At 51.4% G+C, this 17490-nt stretch overlaps 1 protein-coding gene across 7 annotated transcripts in view; it reads right to left on the reverse strand.

The window, feature by feature from the left end:
* LOC140393941 (tubby protein homolog) overlaps positions 1-11849 on the reverse strand; it is a 217893-nt gene extending 206044 nt beyond the window's left edge. For 4 of the 7 annotated variants that reach the window (XM_072480615.1, XM_072480610.1, XM_072480614.1 and 1 more), the window contains exon 1: positions 11543-11848. In XM_072480615.1, the coding sequence (XP_072336716.1) occupies positions 11543-11589 (47 nt within the window). In that variant the 5' untranslated portion in view covers positions 11590-11848. Of the gene's footprint in view, positions 1-11542 lie in introns of all 7 variants that reach the window. The other 3 variants (XM_072480616.1, XM_072480613.1, XM_072480612.1) reach the window with 2 other exon arrangements.
* Between the last annotated feature and the right edge of the window lie 5641 nt (positions 11850-17490).

Genomic DNA, 17490 nt, shown 5'->3' on the forward strand with positions numbered 1-17490 from the left:
TCCATGCGACGAGCTTAGAATTGCAGGGGCAACTTTAAATTTGGGTCATTGCGGTTTTAATCCCCTTAATTACATCCGTTATTGTCAGCGGGATCAGGCCTGAGCGCACCGACTAACTTATTGTGCAAGCGAGCGACGACATTGGGTTGCGAACGATGACATCGGGTTGCGAGCGATGACATCGAGTTGCGAGCCCGACATAATCGCACGCTAATTAATAGTCTTCTGGATTGGCCGTGCCCACCCAGCCGCCATGAAATATTACTCCAAGAGTTTATGCATGACAGGAAAAGGAAAGAAATGGGCTGGGGCTCTTTATCTCCTCGGAAAGAGAAAGCAGAGCAGTGACCTGGTATCTTTAAGACTACAAAAGGGTTTGTGAAGGTAGAGATGTTTCCCCTCCTGTGGGAGTCCAAAGCTGGGGCCATAAAGACATCACCAGCAAATCCAGCAAGGAATTCAGGAGAAATGACTTTACTCAGAGACTACCTAAATGGTGGAACTTTGCTATGACAACGAGTAGGGGCTTAGGAGGATGCTCTATGTGGAGCATTAACAGTGACATAGGTAGGCACAAGGAGAATGTTTCCAAATGTGGGTGAGATAGAACCAGCGGACACGGTTTAAAAATCAGAAATCTCCCTTCTAAGACTGAGATGAGGAGAATCCTTTTCTGTGTGGGTCTTTGCCTGTGGAATTCCAATTTCCCAGAGAGCGGTGGAGACTGCGTCATTGAATATATCCAAGTTAGACAGATTGTTGATAGACAATGGAGTCAAGGGTTATGGGGGAACATAAGAACATAGAACATCCAGTGCAGAAGGAGGTTATTCAGCCCATCGAGTCTGCACCGACCCACTTAAGCCCTCACTTCCACCCTATCCCCATAACCCAATAACCCCTCCTAACCTTTTTGGACACTAAGGGCAATTTATCATGGCCAATCCACCTAACCTGCACATCTTTGGACTGTGGGTGGAAACCGGAGCACCCGGAGGAAACCCACGCACACACGGGGAGAACGTGCAGACTGCACAGACAGTGATCCAGCAGGGAATCGAAACTGGGACCCTGGCACTGTGAAGCCACAGTGCTAACCACTTGTGCTACCGTGCTGCCCCAAACAGACAGGAAAGTGGAATTGAGACCACAACCAGATTAGCCATGATCTTATTGAATGGCATTGTAGTCCGAATGGGCTCCTCCTGCTCCTGTATTCCTATAGGCTGGCTGGACCAAATAGTTTGAATCTGTGCTGTCGATCCTGTATAACGCTGCAAAAAAAAAAAAGGACATTTACTTTCCCATTTCTCATGGACTCTTCTCTAAAGGTGATCCGTGAAGATATCGACTGACCTGCTCTTTCAAAGACTTTTTGTATTTTGTAGCATTTCACTTTACTTCTTTGGTTTCCACATTTTAATTTTGAAACAGACTATTGTCTGCGAATGTGCTTAGAATCGGCCAAGCTCCATCACCAAGATTCTGCTGGCAGTGAACTCCATGTGTACTGCCCCTCTGGGGATAGAGTGAGAACAACTCCAAGAACTTCATGGGACAATCTGGCTGGTGCAGTGTGATGTTTTCCAGGGTCAAATAGCCAAACAGCACTCTGCAAATCTTACCTGGGAGTCGGGTTGTAATTTCACAGTGTGTGCGGAATTTGACTGGGGCCCTTTATTCCATCTTCTCTGTAATCGGGTTTGGTTGTTCCAATTCTATTTCCCAGCCTATTTACCCATGGAGACATCCAAGTTTAATGGATGGAATTCTCCAGTCCGCCAACAGCCTGTTCCTTGTCGGCACGCCCTCACCAGCATCGGTATTCACCATTCCCACCACCTGACAATGGGACTTCCCATTGTGGCCACGCCACACCGCTGGGAAACCTGCGCTGCCAACGGATGGGAGAATCCCGCCCAATATGTTTGGTTTCATTACTTGACCTGATCTATACCTGATCATAACCTTTTTTAATCATAATCTTTTTTTGTCACAAGTAGTTTTACATTAACACCGCAATGAAGTTACTGTGAAAAGCCCCTAGTTGCCACACTCCGGCGCCTGTTTGGGTACACAGAGGGAGAATTCAGAATGTCCAAATTACCTAACAGCACGTCTTTCGGGACTTGTGGGAGGAAACCGGAGCACCCAGAGGAAACCCATGCAAACACGGGGGGAATGTGCAGACTCCGCACAGACTGGACATTGTGAATTGTTTCTTTAAATATTTCCCACTGCTCAGATACAGCCATACCTCTTAGTCTATTTACTCAATTTACCATTGCCAGTTCTCTCGTCATAGCTATGGTTTCATTGAAGATTCTTGTTTGTGATTGGAGTATGTCACTTTCAAATCTAACCTGAAATTCAATGATATTATGATCACTATTTCTCAGTGGATTTTCTTACTACTTTGCACAATACCAGACCGAAGACAGTTTTATCCATAGTTGGTCCCAAAATGAATAGATCCAAGAAACTGTCACAAAATCATTCCACAAACTGATATTCCAGACTACTCTTTCCAATTTGATTGTCCCAGTATTTATGAAGAATGGGCTGGATTCTCCGGTTGCCAGCGGCGAAATCACGTTTGGCGACCGGCCGGAGAATCGGAGTTCCCTACCAAATCGAGTGCGGCGCTGCTTTCGCGATACTCCACCCCCTCCAGAGCAGCGTACTCAGAGAGTACGCCTCACCACATATCGATGGCCTCAGGACATGGCCGCCACCTATCGATGGCCCCCAGCAAAACGGGGAATCGGTGGCCGTTTTGCGCCAGTTTTTCTGGCCGTCGTGGGGACTTAGCCCTAGAATCGGAGAACCCAGCTCAATGTTTCCCACAATTATCCATAACTTCCTGGCTCCCCAGTATCGGATTTCGGGGGTACCCCAAAGATGGGGAATTCATCTTGTAACTTCCCAGGTAAGGGTTTATGTGGTAATTGGTCAGAGATTTCCTGGTGAATTGCATTTTGCTGGAAACCATCTGACAGAAGTGCTTTAAATCGCTAACTTCGGATGATTTTGCCCTGATAGTTACTCTGAATGAGTCAGAAGAAATAAAAGCTCTTCTACCTTCAGTATAACTATTTTAAACACCAAGACTGGATCCAGCGCAAGACATCCCCAACACTCTGCAACCCCGCCCCCTGACTAATCATTCTCCAGGGTATTCCCAAGCCCCCTCCTTGACCCCTCCTTGAGACTTACCCCCCCAACTCCGGGGAGAAGTGGGTGGGGTCAAGTCGTGAGGAAGGGGGTGTTGGATCAGATCGGGGAGAGGGGTGTTGGGTCAGTGCAGTGAAAAATAGGGGAGTGGTCTAGTTGCATCATACTGTGGCCTTCAGGGACTCTTTCTCTGCAGTCCAGATCTGCACCGATCACCGGAGGTTAAACAAAGTTTCCCAGAGCAGTAAATGCACCATACACTGCTGTGATTCCAACAGGACATGACTTGCTGCCACTAGTAGGATGTTATGGCTCATTGACTTTGTTACAAGCTCCAATGCTTCTTGTTTAATGCTCTGTCCAATGGTAGAACTACTGTTAGGAAGCCTATAAACTAGTCATGACAACAGATCACAGCCCCAAATTACTTAGGGACATATTTTTAAGGAAGACTATGTGTTTTTAAAAAACGGACATACAAGCAAAAGATGGCTGAGAATGTAAATTCTGCGAATGTCTGGGAAGTTCCTGTGTGGCTTATACTCAGTCCTGAAAGATACCATGGAATATCACACCGGGAGGATATCAAGGAATTTCAGACAGAGACACTTCAAGGGAGGAGATGCAATGTAAAAACTGAACTGTAATTTCCTGTGGAGATAATGGAGGCTGATTACCATCTCAACAGAAATTTTCCAGACATGATATGAGTTGAAATAAGTGTTTTTTTCACCTTCCAGGAATACACAAGAAAAGGGGTCGATAGTCAACTGCAACCCAGGTGTTTGTGTGTGTGGTAGTATGCATTAGGGGTCATGTGGGACTGTGAAACCGTGATGTCATTGGCTGACAGATCCCGGGTCCTGGTTGGCTGTTGACCTCTAGCTCCGCCCTGAAGGCGGAGTATAAGAACCAGGAGTTCTCCCCCGCAGGCCAGTCTGCTACTGAACTGCGGGGAACAAGTCACGCTTAATAAAGCCTCATCGACTTCATCTCTATTCGTCTCTCGTGAGTCTTTGTGCGCTACAATTTATTAAGCGTGCTTAAAGGACTATGGAGCTCAGGATCATCCCGGAATGCCTGAGGATCAGCCCCCATGCAATGAACTCAGCAGCAGTTTTCAAACACTGGCAGACTTGTCTCGAGACCTACCTCAGAACGGCCCCCGGCCGGGTCACAGAAGACCAGAAACTACAGGTCCTGCACTCGAGGGTAAGCCCGGAAATTTTCCCTCTCATCGAAGACGCAGAGGATTTCCAGACGGCGTTCGCAGCACTAAAGAGCATCTATATTCGCCCAGTGAACCAGATCTACGCACGCTACCAACTCGCAATGAGACGGCAAAGTCCCGGAGAATCGATAGATGAATTCTACGCCGCGCTACTAATTTTGGGACGGGCCTGCAGCTGCCCGCCGGTAAACGCGATGGAACACACGGACATGTTAATGCGTGATGCTTTTGTGGCTGGTATGAACTCTTCCCAAATCCGCCAAAGACTTTTAGAAAAAGAGTCGCTAGGACTCTCAGAGGCACGGGCCCTTGCAGCCTCCCTGGATGTGGCCGCGCGAAACGCCCGCGCCTACGGCCCTGACCACGCGGCAGCCCCTTGGGCTCCGTGGACCCCCGCCGCGACAACCCCCCCCCCACCCCACAGGCTTGCGCGGTTCAGACGCCAAGTCGTCCCGGGGGAGCCCGCTGCTATTTCTGCGGCCAGGCGAAACACCCCCGGCAGCGCTGCCCGGCCCGCGCAGCGATTTGTAAGAGCTGCGGGAAAAAGGGCCATTTCGCGGCTGTGTGCCGGTCCCGGGAGGCCGCCGCTGTCCCCGGAGAACAAGGAGTCCTGCGCGCTTCTAACGCTCCCCAACCCCCCCAGCGCCCCATGTACGGCCCGCAGGCGCAACCAGTTTGGGTCCCGGCCACCGCTGTCCAGCGCCCCATGTACGACCCGCAGGCGCAACCAGTTTGGGTCCCGGCCACCGCTGTCCCCGGAGAACAAGGTGACCTGCCCGCTTCTAACGCTCCCCAACGCCCCCAGCGCCCCATGTGCGATCCGCAGGCGCCGCCATTTTGGGTCCCGGCCACCACGAGGGGAGGAGGGGCGCCGCCATCTTGGGACCCCCCAGACCTGTGCGACACATGGGGACGGCCATTTTGTCCACCCCCGCCGCCATCTTGTGACCCCCCCAGCCATGTGCGATGCATGGGGGCGGCCATTTTGTTCACCCCCCGCCGCCATCTTGTTCACCCCCGCCGCCATCTTGGACGGCAACAATGGACCCCAGTGTCGACGGCTCCACGGGGTTCGAGGAAGACGCTCAAGCACTACGATCACGTCTGGCCTCAATGACGCTGGACCAAGCACGGCCCCGGATGCTCCAGGCGACGACAACAACGGTGCTGATAAACGGGCACGAGACACCATGCCTGCTCGACTCCGGGAGCACGGAAAGCTTCATCCACCCCGACACGGTTAGATGCTGTTTTTTGACCATCCGTCCCAGTGCGCAAAAGATTTCCCTAGCTGCAGGATCCCACTCCGTACAGATTAAAGGCTTCTGCATAGTGACCCTAACGGTGCAAGGGAGGGAGTTTAAAAACTACAGGCTCTACGTCCTTCCCCAACTCTGCGCGCCCACATTACTGGGATTAGACTTCCAGTGCAATCTGCAGAGCCTGACCTTCCAATTCGGCGGCCCAATACCCCCACTCACTATCTGTGGCCTCGCAACCCTCAAGGTTGAGCCCCCATCCTTGTTTGCAAACCTCACCCCGGATTGCAAACCCGTCGCCACTACGAGCAGACGGTATAGCGCCCAGGACCGGACATTCATTCGGTCCGAAGTCCAGCGGCTACTGAAGGAAGGCACAATTCAGGCCAGCAACAGTCCCTGGAGAGCACAGGTGGTAGTAGTAAAGACAGGGGAGAAGCAAAGGATGGTCATAGACTATAGCCAGACCATCAACAGGTACACACAACTAGATGCGTACCCTCTCCCCCGCATATCCGACATGGTCAATCGGATTGCCCAATATAAGGTCTTCTCCACCGTGGACCTCAAGTCCGCCTACCATCAGCTCCCCATCCGCCCAAGTGACCGCAAGTACACAGCCTTCGCGGCAGACGGGCGATTATACCACTTCCTAAGGGTCCCATTTGGCGTCACAAACGGGGTCTCGGTCTTCCAACGAGAGATGGACCGAATTGTTGATCAACAAGGGTTGCAGGCCACGTTCCCGTACCTCGACAACGTAACCATCTGCGGCCACGATCAGCAGGACCACGACGCCAACCTCCCAAAATTCCTCCAGACCGCTAAAGCCTTGAACCTCACATACAACGAGGACAAGTGCGTTTTTAGCACAAACCGGATAGCCATCTTGGGATATGTAGTGCGCAATGGGATAATAGGCCCCGACCCCGAACGCATGCGCCACCTCATGGAATTTCCCCTCCCGCACTGCTCAAAAGCCCTAAAACGCTGCCTGGGGTTCTTTTCATATTACGCCCAGTGGGTCCCCCAGTACGTAGACAAGGCCCGCCCCCTAATACAGACCACGACCTTCCCTCTGTCGACAGAGGCTTGCCAGGCCTTCAGCCGCATCAAAGCGGATATCGCAAAGGCCACGATGCGCGCCATCGACGAGTCCCTCCCCTTCCAGGTCGAGAGCGACGCCTCCGATGTAGCTCTAGCGGCCACCCTTAACCAAGCGGGCAGGCCCGTGGCCTTTTTTCCCGAACCCTCCATGCTTCAGAAATCCGCCACTCCTCAGTGGAAAAGGAAGCCCAAGCCATAGTGGAAGCTGTGCGACATTGGAGGCATTACCTGGCCGGCAGGAGATTCACTCTCCTCACGGACCAACGGTCGGTAGCCTTCATGTTCGATAATGCACAGCGGGGCAAAATCAAAAACGACAAGATCTTAAGGTGGAGGATCGAGCTCTCCACCTTCAACTATGAGATCCTGTACCGCCCCGGAAAGCTGAACGAGCCGTCCGATGCCCTATCCCGCGGCACATGTGCCAACGCACAAATTAACCGCCTCCAAACCCTCCACGAGGACCTCTGCCACCCGGGGGTCACTCGGTTCTACCACTTTATAAAGTCCCGCAACCTCCCCTACTCTGTGGAGGAGGTCCGTACAGTCACAAGGAACTGCCACATCTGCGCAGAGTGCAAACCGCACTTTTTCAGGCCGGATGGTGCGCACCTGATCAAGGCTTCCCGTCCCTTTGAACGCCTTAGTCTGGATTTCAAAGGGCCCCTCCCCTCCACCGACCGCAACACATACTTCCTGAATGTGGTGGATGAGTACTCCCGTTTCCCCTTCCCCATCCCCTGCCCTGACATGACAGCGGCCACAGTCATTAAAGCCCTTAACATCATATTCACACTGTTCGGTTGCCCCGCATACGTCCACAGCGACAGGGGGTCCTCCTTCATGAGTGACGAGCTGCGCCAGTTCCTGCTCAGCAACGGTATAGCCTCGAGCAGGACGACCAGCTACAACCCCCGCAACCCCCGGGGGAACGGGCAAGTAGAGAGGGAGAACGGCACTGTCTGGAAGACCGTCCTACTGGCCCTACGGTCCAGGGACCTCCCAGTTTCACGGTGGCAGGAGGTCCTCCCGGACGCTCTCCACTCCATCCGGTCGCTACTGTGTACTAGCACTAACCAAACGCCTCATGAGCGCCTCCTTGTCTTCCCCAGGAAGTCCTCCTCTGGAACGTCGCTGCCGACCTGGCTGGCGGTCCCAGGACCCATATTGCTCCGAAAACATGTGCGGGCGCACAAGTCGGACCCGTTGGTCGAGAGGGTTCGCCTCCTCCACGTGAACCCGCAGTACGCTTACGTGGAGTACCCCGACGGCCGACAGGACACGGTCTCCCTGCGAGATCTGGCGCCCGCCGGCAACACGCACACCCCCCCGACACCAATCACCCCTTCCCTGCCACCGGCGCACCCCGCGAGCGCCCCCTTCCCGGGAGGATCGGTCCTCCTCCCAGGTCCGACCAGAAGTGAAGCTGAAGCAGAAACCGTAAGGCTCCCGGAGACGACAACACTGGAACACGCACCACCACCGGGGCCGAGGCGATCGACGAGGACGACCAGACCGCCCGACCGACTCGTGGCATCGATGTAACACTACAATGTTGTGGACTTTAACGAGAACTCTTTCTTTTTCCCCCTTTTTACTGTAAATAGTTCAAAACAAAAAAATGTACATACTGTGATGACATGCAAAAGTTTTCCTCCCAGGACCAGCCTTGTAAACCCTTACCACCATGCGAAGCACCACCCCGCCGGGTTCATTTTTAACAAGGGGTGAATGTGGTAGTATGCATTAGGGGTCATGTGGGACTGTGAAGCCGTGATGTCATTGGCTGACAGATCCCGGGTCCTGGTTGGCTGTTGACCTCTAGCTCCGCAATGAAGGCGGAGTATAAGAACCAGGAGTTCTCCCCCGCAGGCCAGTCTGCTACTGAACTGCGGGGAACAAGTCACGCTTAATAAAGCCTCATCGACTTCATCTCTATTCGTCTCTCGTGAGTCTTTGTGCGCTACAGTGTGCTCATCGGTTGTTCTAGTACTGCAGTGCTAGTGTGTGTTGTGAGGATTACAGCTGAATAACATCCACTCGGCATCCCTGCGCTTTCAGGTAAAGTTTCTCTCTCTATCTGATTGCTGGAAGCAAGCCACAAGTTAGCAACGCCTCAGTCAAAAAGGTAACAGGGCCACTCCTTCCAGCTAACCTGCCAAACAAGAATCTGCAAAACAACTGCACAACTGCCAAAGTCAGCACTGCCCGAATCACACAACTTAAAGTCCGCAACGTTTCACCACTTACTCCTCATGGACAAGCCAAAGACCAATGCGGATATCTTTTAAACTTTTTTGGACTCACTTTTCATTTCTAATCTGTGTGTATGTGTGTTGCATTTTATGTTTGTAATTTTGTTATAGCATCTAATAAACTCACTCTTTAACTCAGAAAAGTACAGTTAAATTTGTTCCTTTGAAAATACAAATACATTTGGACTGGGAAATGGTACCAAGAAGGAAGGATCCCTTTTAAATTAACCTTGTTGCAACAAACTGATGGGGTTGAATAAAGAACGGGAGCCAGTTCATCCCTTCACACCCGGGAGAATAACTATTTGAGGGCATCTCATCCTGAATCTGGGGCGAAATTCTCCGGTATCGGTGCGATGTCCGCCGACTGGCGCCCAAAACGGCGCAAATCAGTCGGGCATCGCGCCGCCCCAAAGGTGCGGAATGCTCCGCATCTTTGGGGGCCGAGCCCCAACCTTGAGGGGCTAGGCCGGCGCCGGACGAATTTCCGCCCCGCCAGCTGGCGGAAAAGGCCTTTGGTGCCCCGCCAGCTGGCGCGGAAATGAAATCTCCGGGCGGCGCATGCGCGGGAGCGTTAGCGGCCGCTGACGGCATTCCCGCGCATGCGCAGTGGAGGGAGTCTCTTCCGCCTCTGCCATGGTGGAGACCGTGGCGAAGGCGGAAGGGAAAGAGTGCCCCCACGGCACAGGCCCGCCCGCGGATCGGTGGGCCCCGATCGCGGGCCAAGTCACCGTGAGGGCACCCCCCGGGGCCAGATCGCCCCGCACCCCCCCCAGGACCCCGGAGCCCGCCCGCGCCGCCTTGTCCCGCCGGTAAGGTAGGTGGTTTAATCTACGCCGGCGGGACAGTCATTTTAGTGGCGGGACTTCGGCCCATCCGGGCCGGAGAATCACGGGGGGGGGGACCGCCAACCGGCGCGATTCCCGCCCCCGCCGAATATCCGGTGCCGGAGAATTCGGCAACCGGCGGGGGCGGGATTCACGCCAGCCCCCGGCGATTCTCCGACCCGGCGGGGGGTTGGAGAATTTCGCCCCAGAACAAAATTGCAGACCTAGCCAAGGGTCAAGTCATAGCACTGCTCCCAACAGTATTTTCTGACTCGAGTTTTTTCTAATTTCTACTCGTACTGATTCTACTTTGCAATCTTCTGAGGCTTTAAGTCATCCTTTACTATCAGGGCATGCTCACCTCCTTTGCCATTTTGACTGTCTTTCTGAAACATTGTGCACCATGGAATATTTATTTCCAAACCTTGGTCACCTTGTAACTATGTCCCTCTAATGCTAATGCTAGTTAGATCTAAATGCTTAACAAAATTGAATGATTGAATAGTACGGATAAGAATATAACAGGAGTGCGTCTTCAGTTCCTCGAGCCTCCATCATGGTCCAATAAGATCACAGCTGATCTGTAACTAACCTCCAATTTCCTGCCTTTGCTCCCCATACCCCAGTACTCGTACCTAACAGAAACCTCACAGCCTGAGAATTCTAAACCTCCCAATTGTCCCCTAGCATCCACAGACTTCTGAGGCAGGTAAATCCTGATTTTGTGTAAACAAGGTATTTCTTGGTTTCCGAAATAGCCTGGCTCTAACTTCAAGATGATGTCCTCCTGTGCTTAATTACCCACAAGAAGAAACAGCACTTCTGTATCTTACCCATCAAATCATTTTTAACATTTAAATTCCTCTACCTACTCACTTGTCCATCAGCTGCCCTCAAAGAAATAGAAGGCAGGTTTTGGCAAACGTTTCTCATTATTTAACCCTGCTGTCAGTCTGGTGTATCCGTGCTACAACCACTCGGAAATCAGTGTCTCCTTCCTGAAGAGCAGTGTCCAGAACAGAATACAGAATTCAACACAGGATCCAGTCAGAGCTGTGTAGAACTGAACACCACTTGCTCCCACTCGAGAAAGAGATCAATATTCCAATAACTACAATGCATTTTGTAACTGCCCACCCGCTTTAACAGATTTAACTATACAACAGCTCTGAGGCAACAACAGCTCTGAAAAAGAATCATACGGACTCGAAACATTGGGTGGGATTTTGCACCCCCTCCGCAGTGAGTCCTGTAGCGGCACAGGGCGGCTCGCCAGTGGCTGGGTGCCGCACCGTCTTGTCAAAGGGGTTTCCCGTTGAGCGCACCCCTCGTTGTCGGAAAATGCATGGCGACTGTGTGCCGTCAGTGGGACTGTAAGATTCCGCCAACGTGAATGGGCGGAAAGTCCTGCCCATAAACACTCTTTCCTCTCCACAGATGCTGAGTTTTCCCAGCATTTTCTGCTTTTGTTTCAGATTTCCGGCATCATCCACAGTATTTCGCTTTTATTTAACTGATTTAGCTCGTTGGACCTCCAAATCTCTCCTACCGTTCCCAGTTTCTCACTCCAGTTAGAAAATACACAGATTTCCTTTTCTTGTAGCTCACGAAATGTGTGACCTCACCGAGCTCCAGCTGACTTGGTTATGCTCGCTCAATTATGGAAATGTTTTCGAAATGCGAACTCACGTTTCTGAAGCCCAGACTTGCTGCAGTGTGTCTGGGTGGAGAGGCATTCTTTGGAAACAATGTGACGGTCTGCTAGAAATCTCGTGGTCAGAAGGTAGATAGACAGATCTGATTAGCAGAGCGACTCATGGCGATTAAGAAGATTTCATTAGCAAAGTGCAAGTGTGCTGGCAGAAGCTCACAATGTCTCCATCTGTCCCGGGTGACTGCAGATTGGGTTTATAAATAGGATCAGGGGTGGACTGATTTACAAAGCACAATTTCTTCACAGGACTGAAGGTGTTGGGCAATGTCTCTACCTGTACTGGGCTCAGGTGAGAGATCAGTACTTCCACCTCTTGTTCCCTCCCTATTGTCCCAGCCCGGAATCTCCCCCACCACCTCCTCAGAATGGCCTGGAAGATTCGCATTAAGAGGCAGCTCCTCCTGGCTGTTTTCTCTCCCGCAAGAAGATTTAGGGGTTGGGAGGGGCTGGAATTTCAACGTGAGCTGCCTGTCAAGGGAGAGTAATAACAGGCTAATATTAATATAAGAGGCTAACGTTAACATAGCGGTTAGCACAGTTGCTTCACAGCTCCAGGGTCCCAGGTTTGATTCCCGGCTGGGTCACTGTCTGTGCGGAGTCTGCACGTTCTCCCTGTGTCTGCGTGGGTTTCCTCCGGGTGCTCCGGTTTCTTCCCACAGTCCGAAGATGTGCGGGTTAGGTGGATTGGCCATGCTAAATTGCCCTTAGTATCCAAAAAAAAAAGGTTAATTGCAGTTACTAGGTTAAGGAGAGGGGGTGGAGGATGTGTGTGTTTGAGTAGGGTGCTCATTCCAAGGGCCGGTGCAGACTCAATGGGCTGAATGGCCTCCTTCTGCACTGTAAATTCTATGATTCTATGATTCTAACAGTAACAACAGGGTCTATAGGGAGGGTTCCTCCCAATCCCATGAGGTTTCCCACTCAATGAATGTGGGGTTCAACCTTCATTCAGGATGTCTGATGTTGTGTTTTCTGGATGAAAAGCTGCCATTATTGAGGCTGATATTGTTACCACAGCCTGGGCTGGTGTGTGGTCAATTCCAGCCCCACACGTCAAGGAATCTCTGCAGAAGTGAAATAACCAATAATTTGTATAAAAATTCCCCAAATCCTTGGCTGCGGATGTCCAATAATTTCAGTCCCCAGGTTTGTAAGGTGAAACACACAAACAGTTTATTTATAATAGAAATGAAGATGAAATATGCAGTAATTTTTGCTGGATAACAAGCAAGCTAACCTACTATCCCCCCTTTAACTGTCCCACCTTCTACCTCAACATACACAAGACATACAAACACAGAGGGATGGAAAGGGGAAAATATTAAGATTTGAGTTAAAAAGGGATAAGAGTCCTTGCTTTCGATGATGAATTGTTTGCAGAAAACTGTCCTCCTAACACGCTGCTTGATCAAAGCCACCTGTGTACAGTTGATGATGGTCTTCTTGCAGGACCATTCATTCAGTACTCACAGGCAGTAGGATTTCTTCTAGAGAGACACTTTAGCTTTTATTAAACTAGGCCTTCAACTCAAATGTCCACCTTTGAGTGGACTTCCCTTTAAGACCCTTTGTCTTACATCAACCCCAGCTTCCAGCCTGGGTGTTGACCTCAATCCTTTGCAATTTCATTAAAATTACTATTATGGGCCAGGGTTTAGAGAATCAGAAAGTGTATCATGGAGTTCATCTGACCCACAACTTTTAATAGATTGTGGTATGAGGAGCACACGGCCCACTCTACAGGTGTGGTACAGCAGAAATGGAAAAGTATTTTTTAAAGCAAAACAATGTTTATTCTATGAACTCAAGTTAACCTTTTTAAAACATACAGTGAACATCTTAGCAACCATTAATTCAAATACAACCTCCAAAGAATACAACACTAAGTAACCCTTCAAGCTTTCCTTTTAACATCCATAAGACTTAAAACACCTTTTACTAGAAGAACATCAGGTTAAAGTCACTCCTGTTATTAGTTTTAAATCACCAGGATCGATGTAGTCTTTGGATTACAGAGAGAGACTCTAATACACCTTCTGGCTGTGACTGCAGCTATCCAGCTCTGAAAACGAAACTAAAACACACCCTGCAGCAAACAGCCTAAAACAAAAGTAAAAAGCTGACAGACAGCCCAGCTCCACCCACACTCTGACATCTCTGCAGTAATAAACACCCTTTTCTTAAAGGTACTCTCACTACAGATACTTATATACACACCCATTTATAAACAACCATTTCTTAAAGGTACTCTCACATGTCATCACATCTAGCCTTGCTGGGAGAGATGAGAGTTCTTACACTGAATTGTAGACAGATTTAACCTTATCAGAGACTGAGAGATTTAGAGCTGCTCTTTTCACACTTCAGAATCTAAAGTGAAACTAAACAACCCAGCCTTCCTGGGGAGAGAGATTCCAGAGAAATTGAAACCAATCACTACTTATCAGCAAAGCCCACATTTTGAGCAAGTTCATCGGCCACCAGCCAAGTCGGTCAAACTGAGTCATCACTGATCTCTCCTGCTTGAATTAAAGGCAAAGGCTGCATTAAAGTCACAGGTCTAATAGTCATCCGTGGATCAAAATTGAAATACCAAAGAAAAGAAATGGGAAAACGGGGAACAAATAGGGTTTAAACAGGAGGATTCTTACAATATAAGTGGAGGTGATATTGATGATAGTGGGGAAATAGAGACTACCAGTTGATACAGGACAAGTAGAGTACAATGAGGATGTAAAACAGTTTGTGCAGGACGTTGTTCATTTTATTTCTCAGAGATACACAGAGATGGCACTAGTCTATGTGCGGAATATTCAATTTTTCAAACTAAATGCTGTGGCGGGCGGGTTTCAGGTCACATTTCCCAGTGGTTAGCCTGGCTGGGAATTGCACCCAACTTCAAGCTCCGAGGTTAAGTAATTATGCACCAGCGAATCTCTCTCCAAATCACGTGGCTGGTCGGGATCAGCGCCCTTCCCAGGACAAAAAAGTCTATCCGGGAGTATACTTTATGGACGTGGGTGAAGAAGGAAAACTCCTTACTCCTCGGTCTAGCAAATCTCCAGAGATCTACTCCTCCCATCTGCTCCATAAACCCCTTAAGCACCTTGGCCGCTGCCGGCCTCCTCCCGGTCCTAGATCTGGACCGGTCCAGCCCTGGGTCCAGCACCGTGTTGAAGTCCCCAACCATTACCAACTTTCCCATCTCTAGGTCCGGGATGCGCCCCAACATACGCTTCATAAAACCCGCGTCATCCCAGTTCGGAGCATATACGTTCACTAGCACCACCGCCTCACCTTGCAATCTGCCACTCACCATCACGTACCTGCCCCCACTGTCCACCACTATGGTCTTAACCTCAAACGTCCGCCACGTCCGCACTCCAATCCTGATACACGCGGATCACCGCGTTCTCCGACCTGCTACTCCATGTCTTCTTAGCCCATCTCAGGACCATTTCTCTGTCTTTGTAGCGGTGGAACCTCACCACTATTGCTCGCGGTATTTCCCCTGCTTTCGGTCTTCTCACGAGGACCCGGTATGCTCCGTCCACTTCCAGGGGGCCCGTCGGGGCCTCAGCTCCCATTAAAGTATGGAGCATCGTACTCACATATGCCCCAACATCCGCTCCCTCTGACCCTTCGGGAAGACACAAAATCCTTAAATTCTTCCTCCTCGAGCTATTTTCCAGGGCTTCCAGCCTTTCTATGCACCTCTTATGTAGTGCCTCGTGCATCTCCGTCTTCACCACCAAGCATTGTATCTCGTCTTCATTCTCGGCTGCCGTTGCCTTCACTCCACGGAGCTCCATTGCCTGGGTCTTTTGCGTCTCCTTCAATCCCTCAATCGCCAGCAACATCGGCACCAGCACCTCCTTCTTGAGCTCCTCCACACATCGCCGGAGGAACTCCTGCTGTTCCGGGCCCCATACCATCTGGGCTCCCTCAGCCGCCATCTTGCTACTCCCTTCTCTTCTCTGCCGCTGCTCCAGAGGATCCTCCGCAATCTGGCCACTACTATCGCTTCTTTCCATCCACAACCGGGGGGACTCCTTCCTTTATCGCCTCACACTGAGTTTGGCCGTGAAAAATTTCCATTGGGGCTCCCGATAAGAGCCCAAACGTCCGTTAAAACGGGAGGTGCCGAAACGTGCGACTCAGCTGGTCATCGCCGCAACCGGAAGTCTCGCTATACCACTTCTTAAGGGTTCCATTCGGCGTCACGAACGGAGTCTCTGTCTTCCAACGGGAGATGGACCGAATGGTTGACCAGCCCGGGTTTACGGGCCACGTTCCCGTACCTCGACAACGTCACCATCTGCAGCCACGACCAGCAGGACCACGACGCCAACCTCCGCAAATTCCTCCAGACCGCTAACGCCCTCAACCTCACCTACAACGAGGAAAAATGCGTGTTTAGCACCGACCGTCTAGCCATCCTTGGCTACGTAGTGCGTAATGGAGTGATAGGCCCCGACCCCGAACGCATGCGCCCCCTCATGGAGTTCCCTCTCCCCCACTGTGCCAAAGCCCTGAAACGCTGCCTGGGCTTCTTTTCTTATTACGCCCAGTGGGTTCCTCAATACGCAGACAAGGCCCGCCCACTAATCCAGTCCACTACTTTTCCCCTGTCGACAGAGGCCCGCCAGGCCTTCAGCCGCATCAAAGCGGATATCGCAAAGGCCACGATGCATGCCATTGACGAGTCCCTCCCCGTCCAAGTCGAGAGCGACGTATCCGACGTAGCTCTGGTGGCCACGCTCAACCAAGCGGGCAGACCCATGGCCTTTTTCTCCCGGACCCTCCACGCTTCAGAAATTCTCCACTCCTCAGTAGAAAAGGAGGCCCAAGCCATAGTGGAAGCTATGCGACATTGGAGGCATTACCTGGCCTGTAGGAGATTCACTCTCCTCACTGACCAACGGTCGGTAGCCTTCATATTCGATAATGCACAGCGGGGCAAAATAAAAAACGACAAGATCCTGCGGTGGAGAATCGAACTCTCCACCTCCAATTATTAGATCTTGTATCGTCCTGGAAAGCTGAACGAGCCGTCCGATGCGACCGCCTCCAAGCCCTCCACGAGGACCTCTGCCACCCGGGGGTCACTCGTTCCTACCACTTCATAAAGGCCCGCAACCTCCCGTACTCCGTCGAGGAGGTCCGAACAGTCACCAGGAACTGCCAAATCTGCTCAGAAAGCAAACCGCATTTTTTGAGGCCAGTTAGAGCGCACCTGATAAAGGCTTCCCGTCCCTTTGAACGCCTCAGTTTGGACTTCAAAGGCCCCCTCCCCTCCACCGATCGCAACACGTACTTTCTTAACGTCGTTAACGAATACTCCCGTTTCCCCTTCGCCATCCCCTGCCCCGACATGACCACAGCCACGGTCATTAAAGTCCCCTGCACCATCTTTACCCTGTTCGGTTCCCCGCCTACATCCATAGCGATAGGGGGTCCTCCTTCATGAGTGACGAGCTGTGTCAATTCCTGCTCAGCAAGGGCATAGCCTCGAGCAGGACGACCAGCTACAACCCCCGGGGGAACGGGCAGGTAGAGAGGGAGAACGGAACGGTCTGGAAGACCGTCCTACTGGCCCTACAGTCTAGGAGTCTCCCAACTTCCCGCTGGCAGGAAGTCCTCCCGGATGCCCTTCATTCTATCCGGTGTGTACCACCACGAACCAAATGCCTCACGAGCGCCTCCTTGTCTTCCCTAGGAAGTCCGCTTCTGGAACGTCACTTCCGACCTGGCTGGCAGCCCCGGGACCCATCCTGCTCCGGAAACATGCGCGGGCGCACAAATCAGACCCACTGGTGGAAAAGGTACATCTACTCCACGCCAACCCGCAGTACGCCTACATGGCGTTCCCAGACGGCCGACAGGACACGGTCTCTCCTGGCGTCCGCCGGAACTCCCCACA

The sequence above is a fragment of the Scyliorhinus torazame genome, chromosome 17, assembly GCF_047496885.1.
Source record: "Scyliorhinus torazame isolate Kashiwa2021f chromosome 17, sScyTor2.1, whole genome shotgun sequence".
Classification (NCBI taxonomy): Eukaryota; Metazoa; Chordata; class Chondrichthyes; order Carcharhiniformes; family Scyliorhinidae; genus Scyliorhinus; species Scyliorhinus torazame.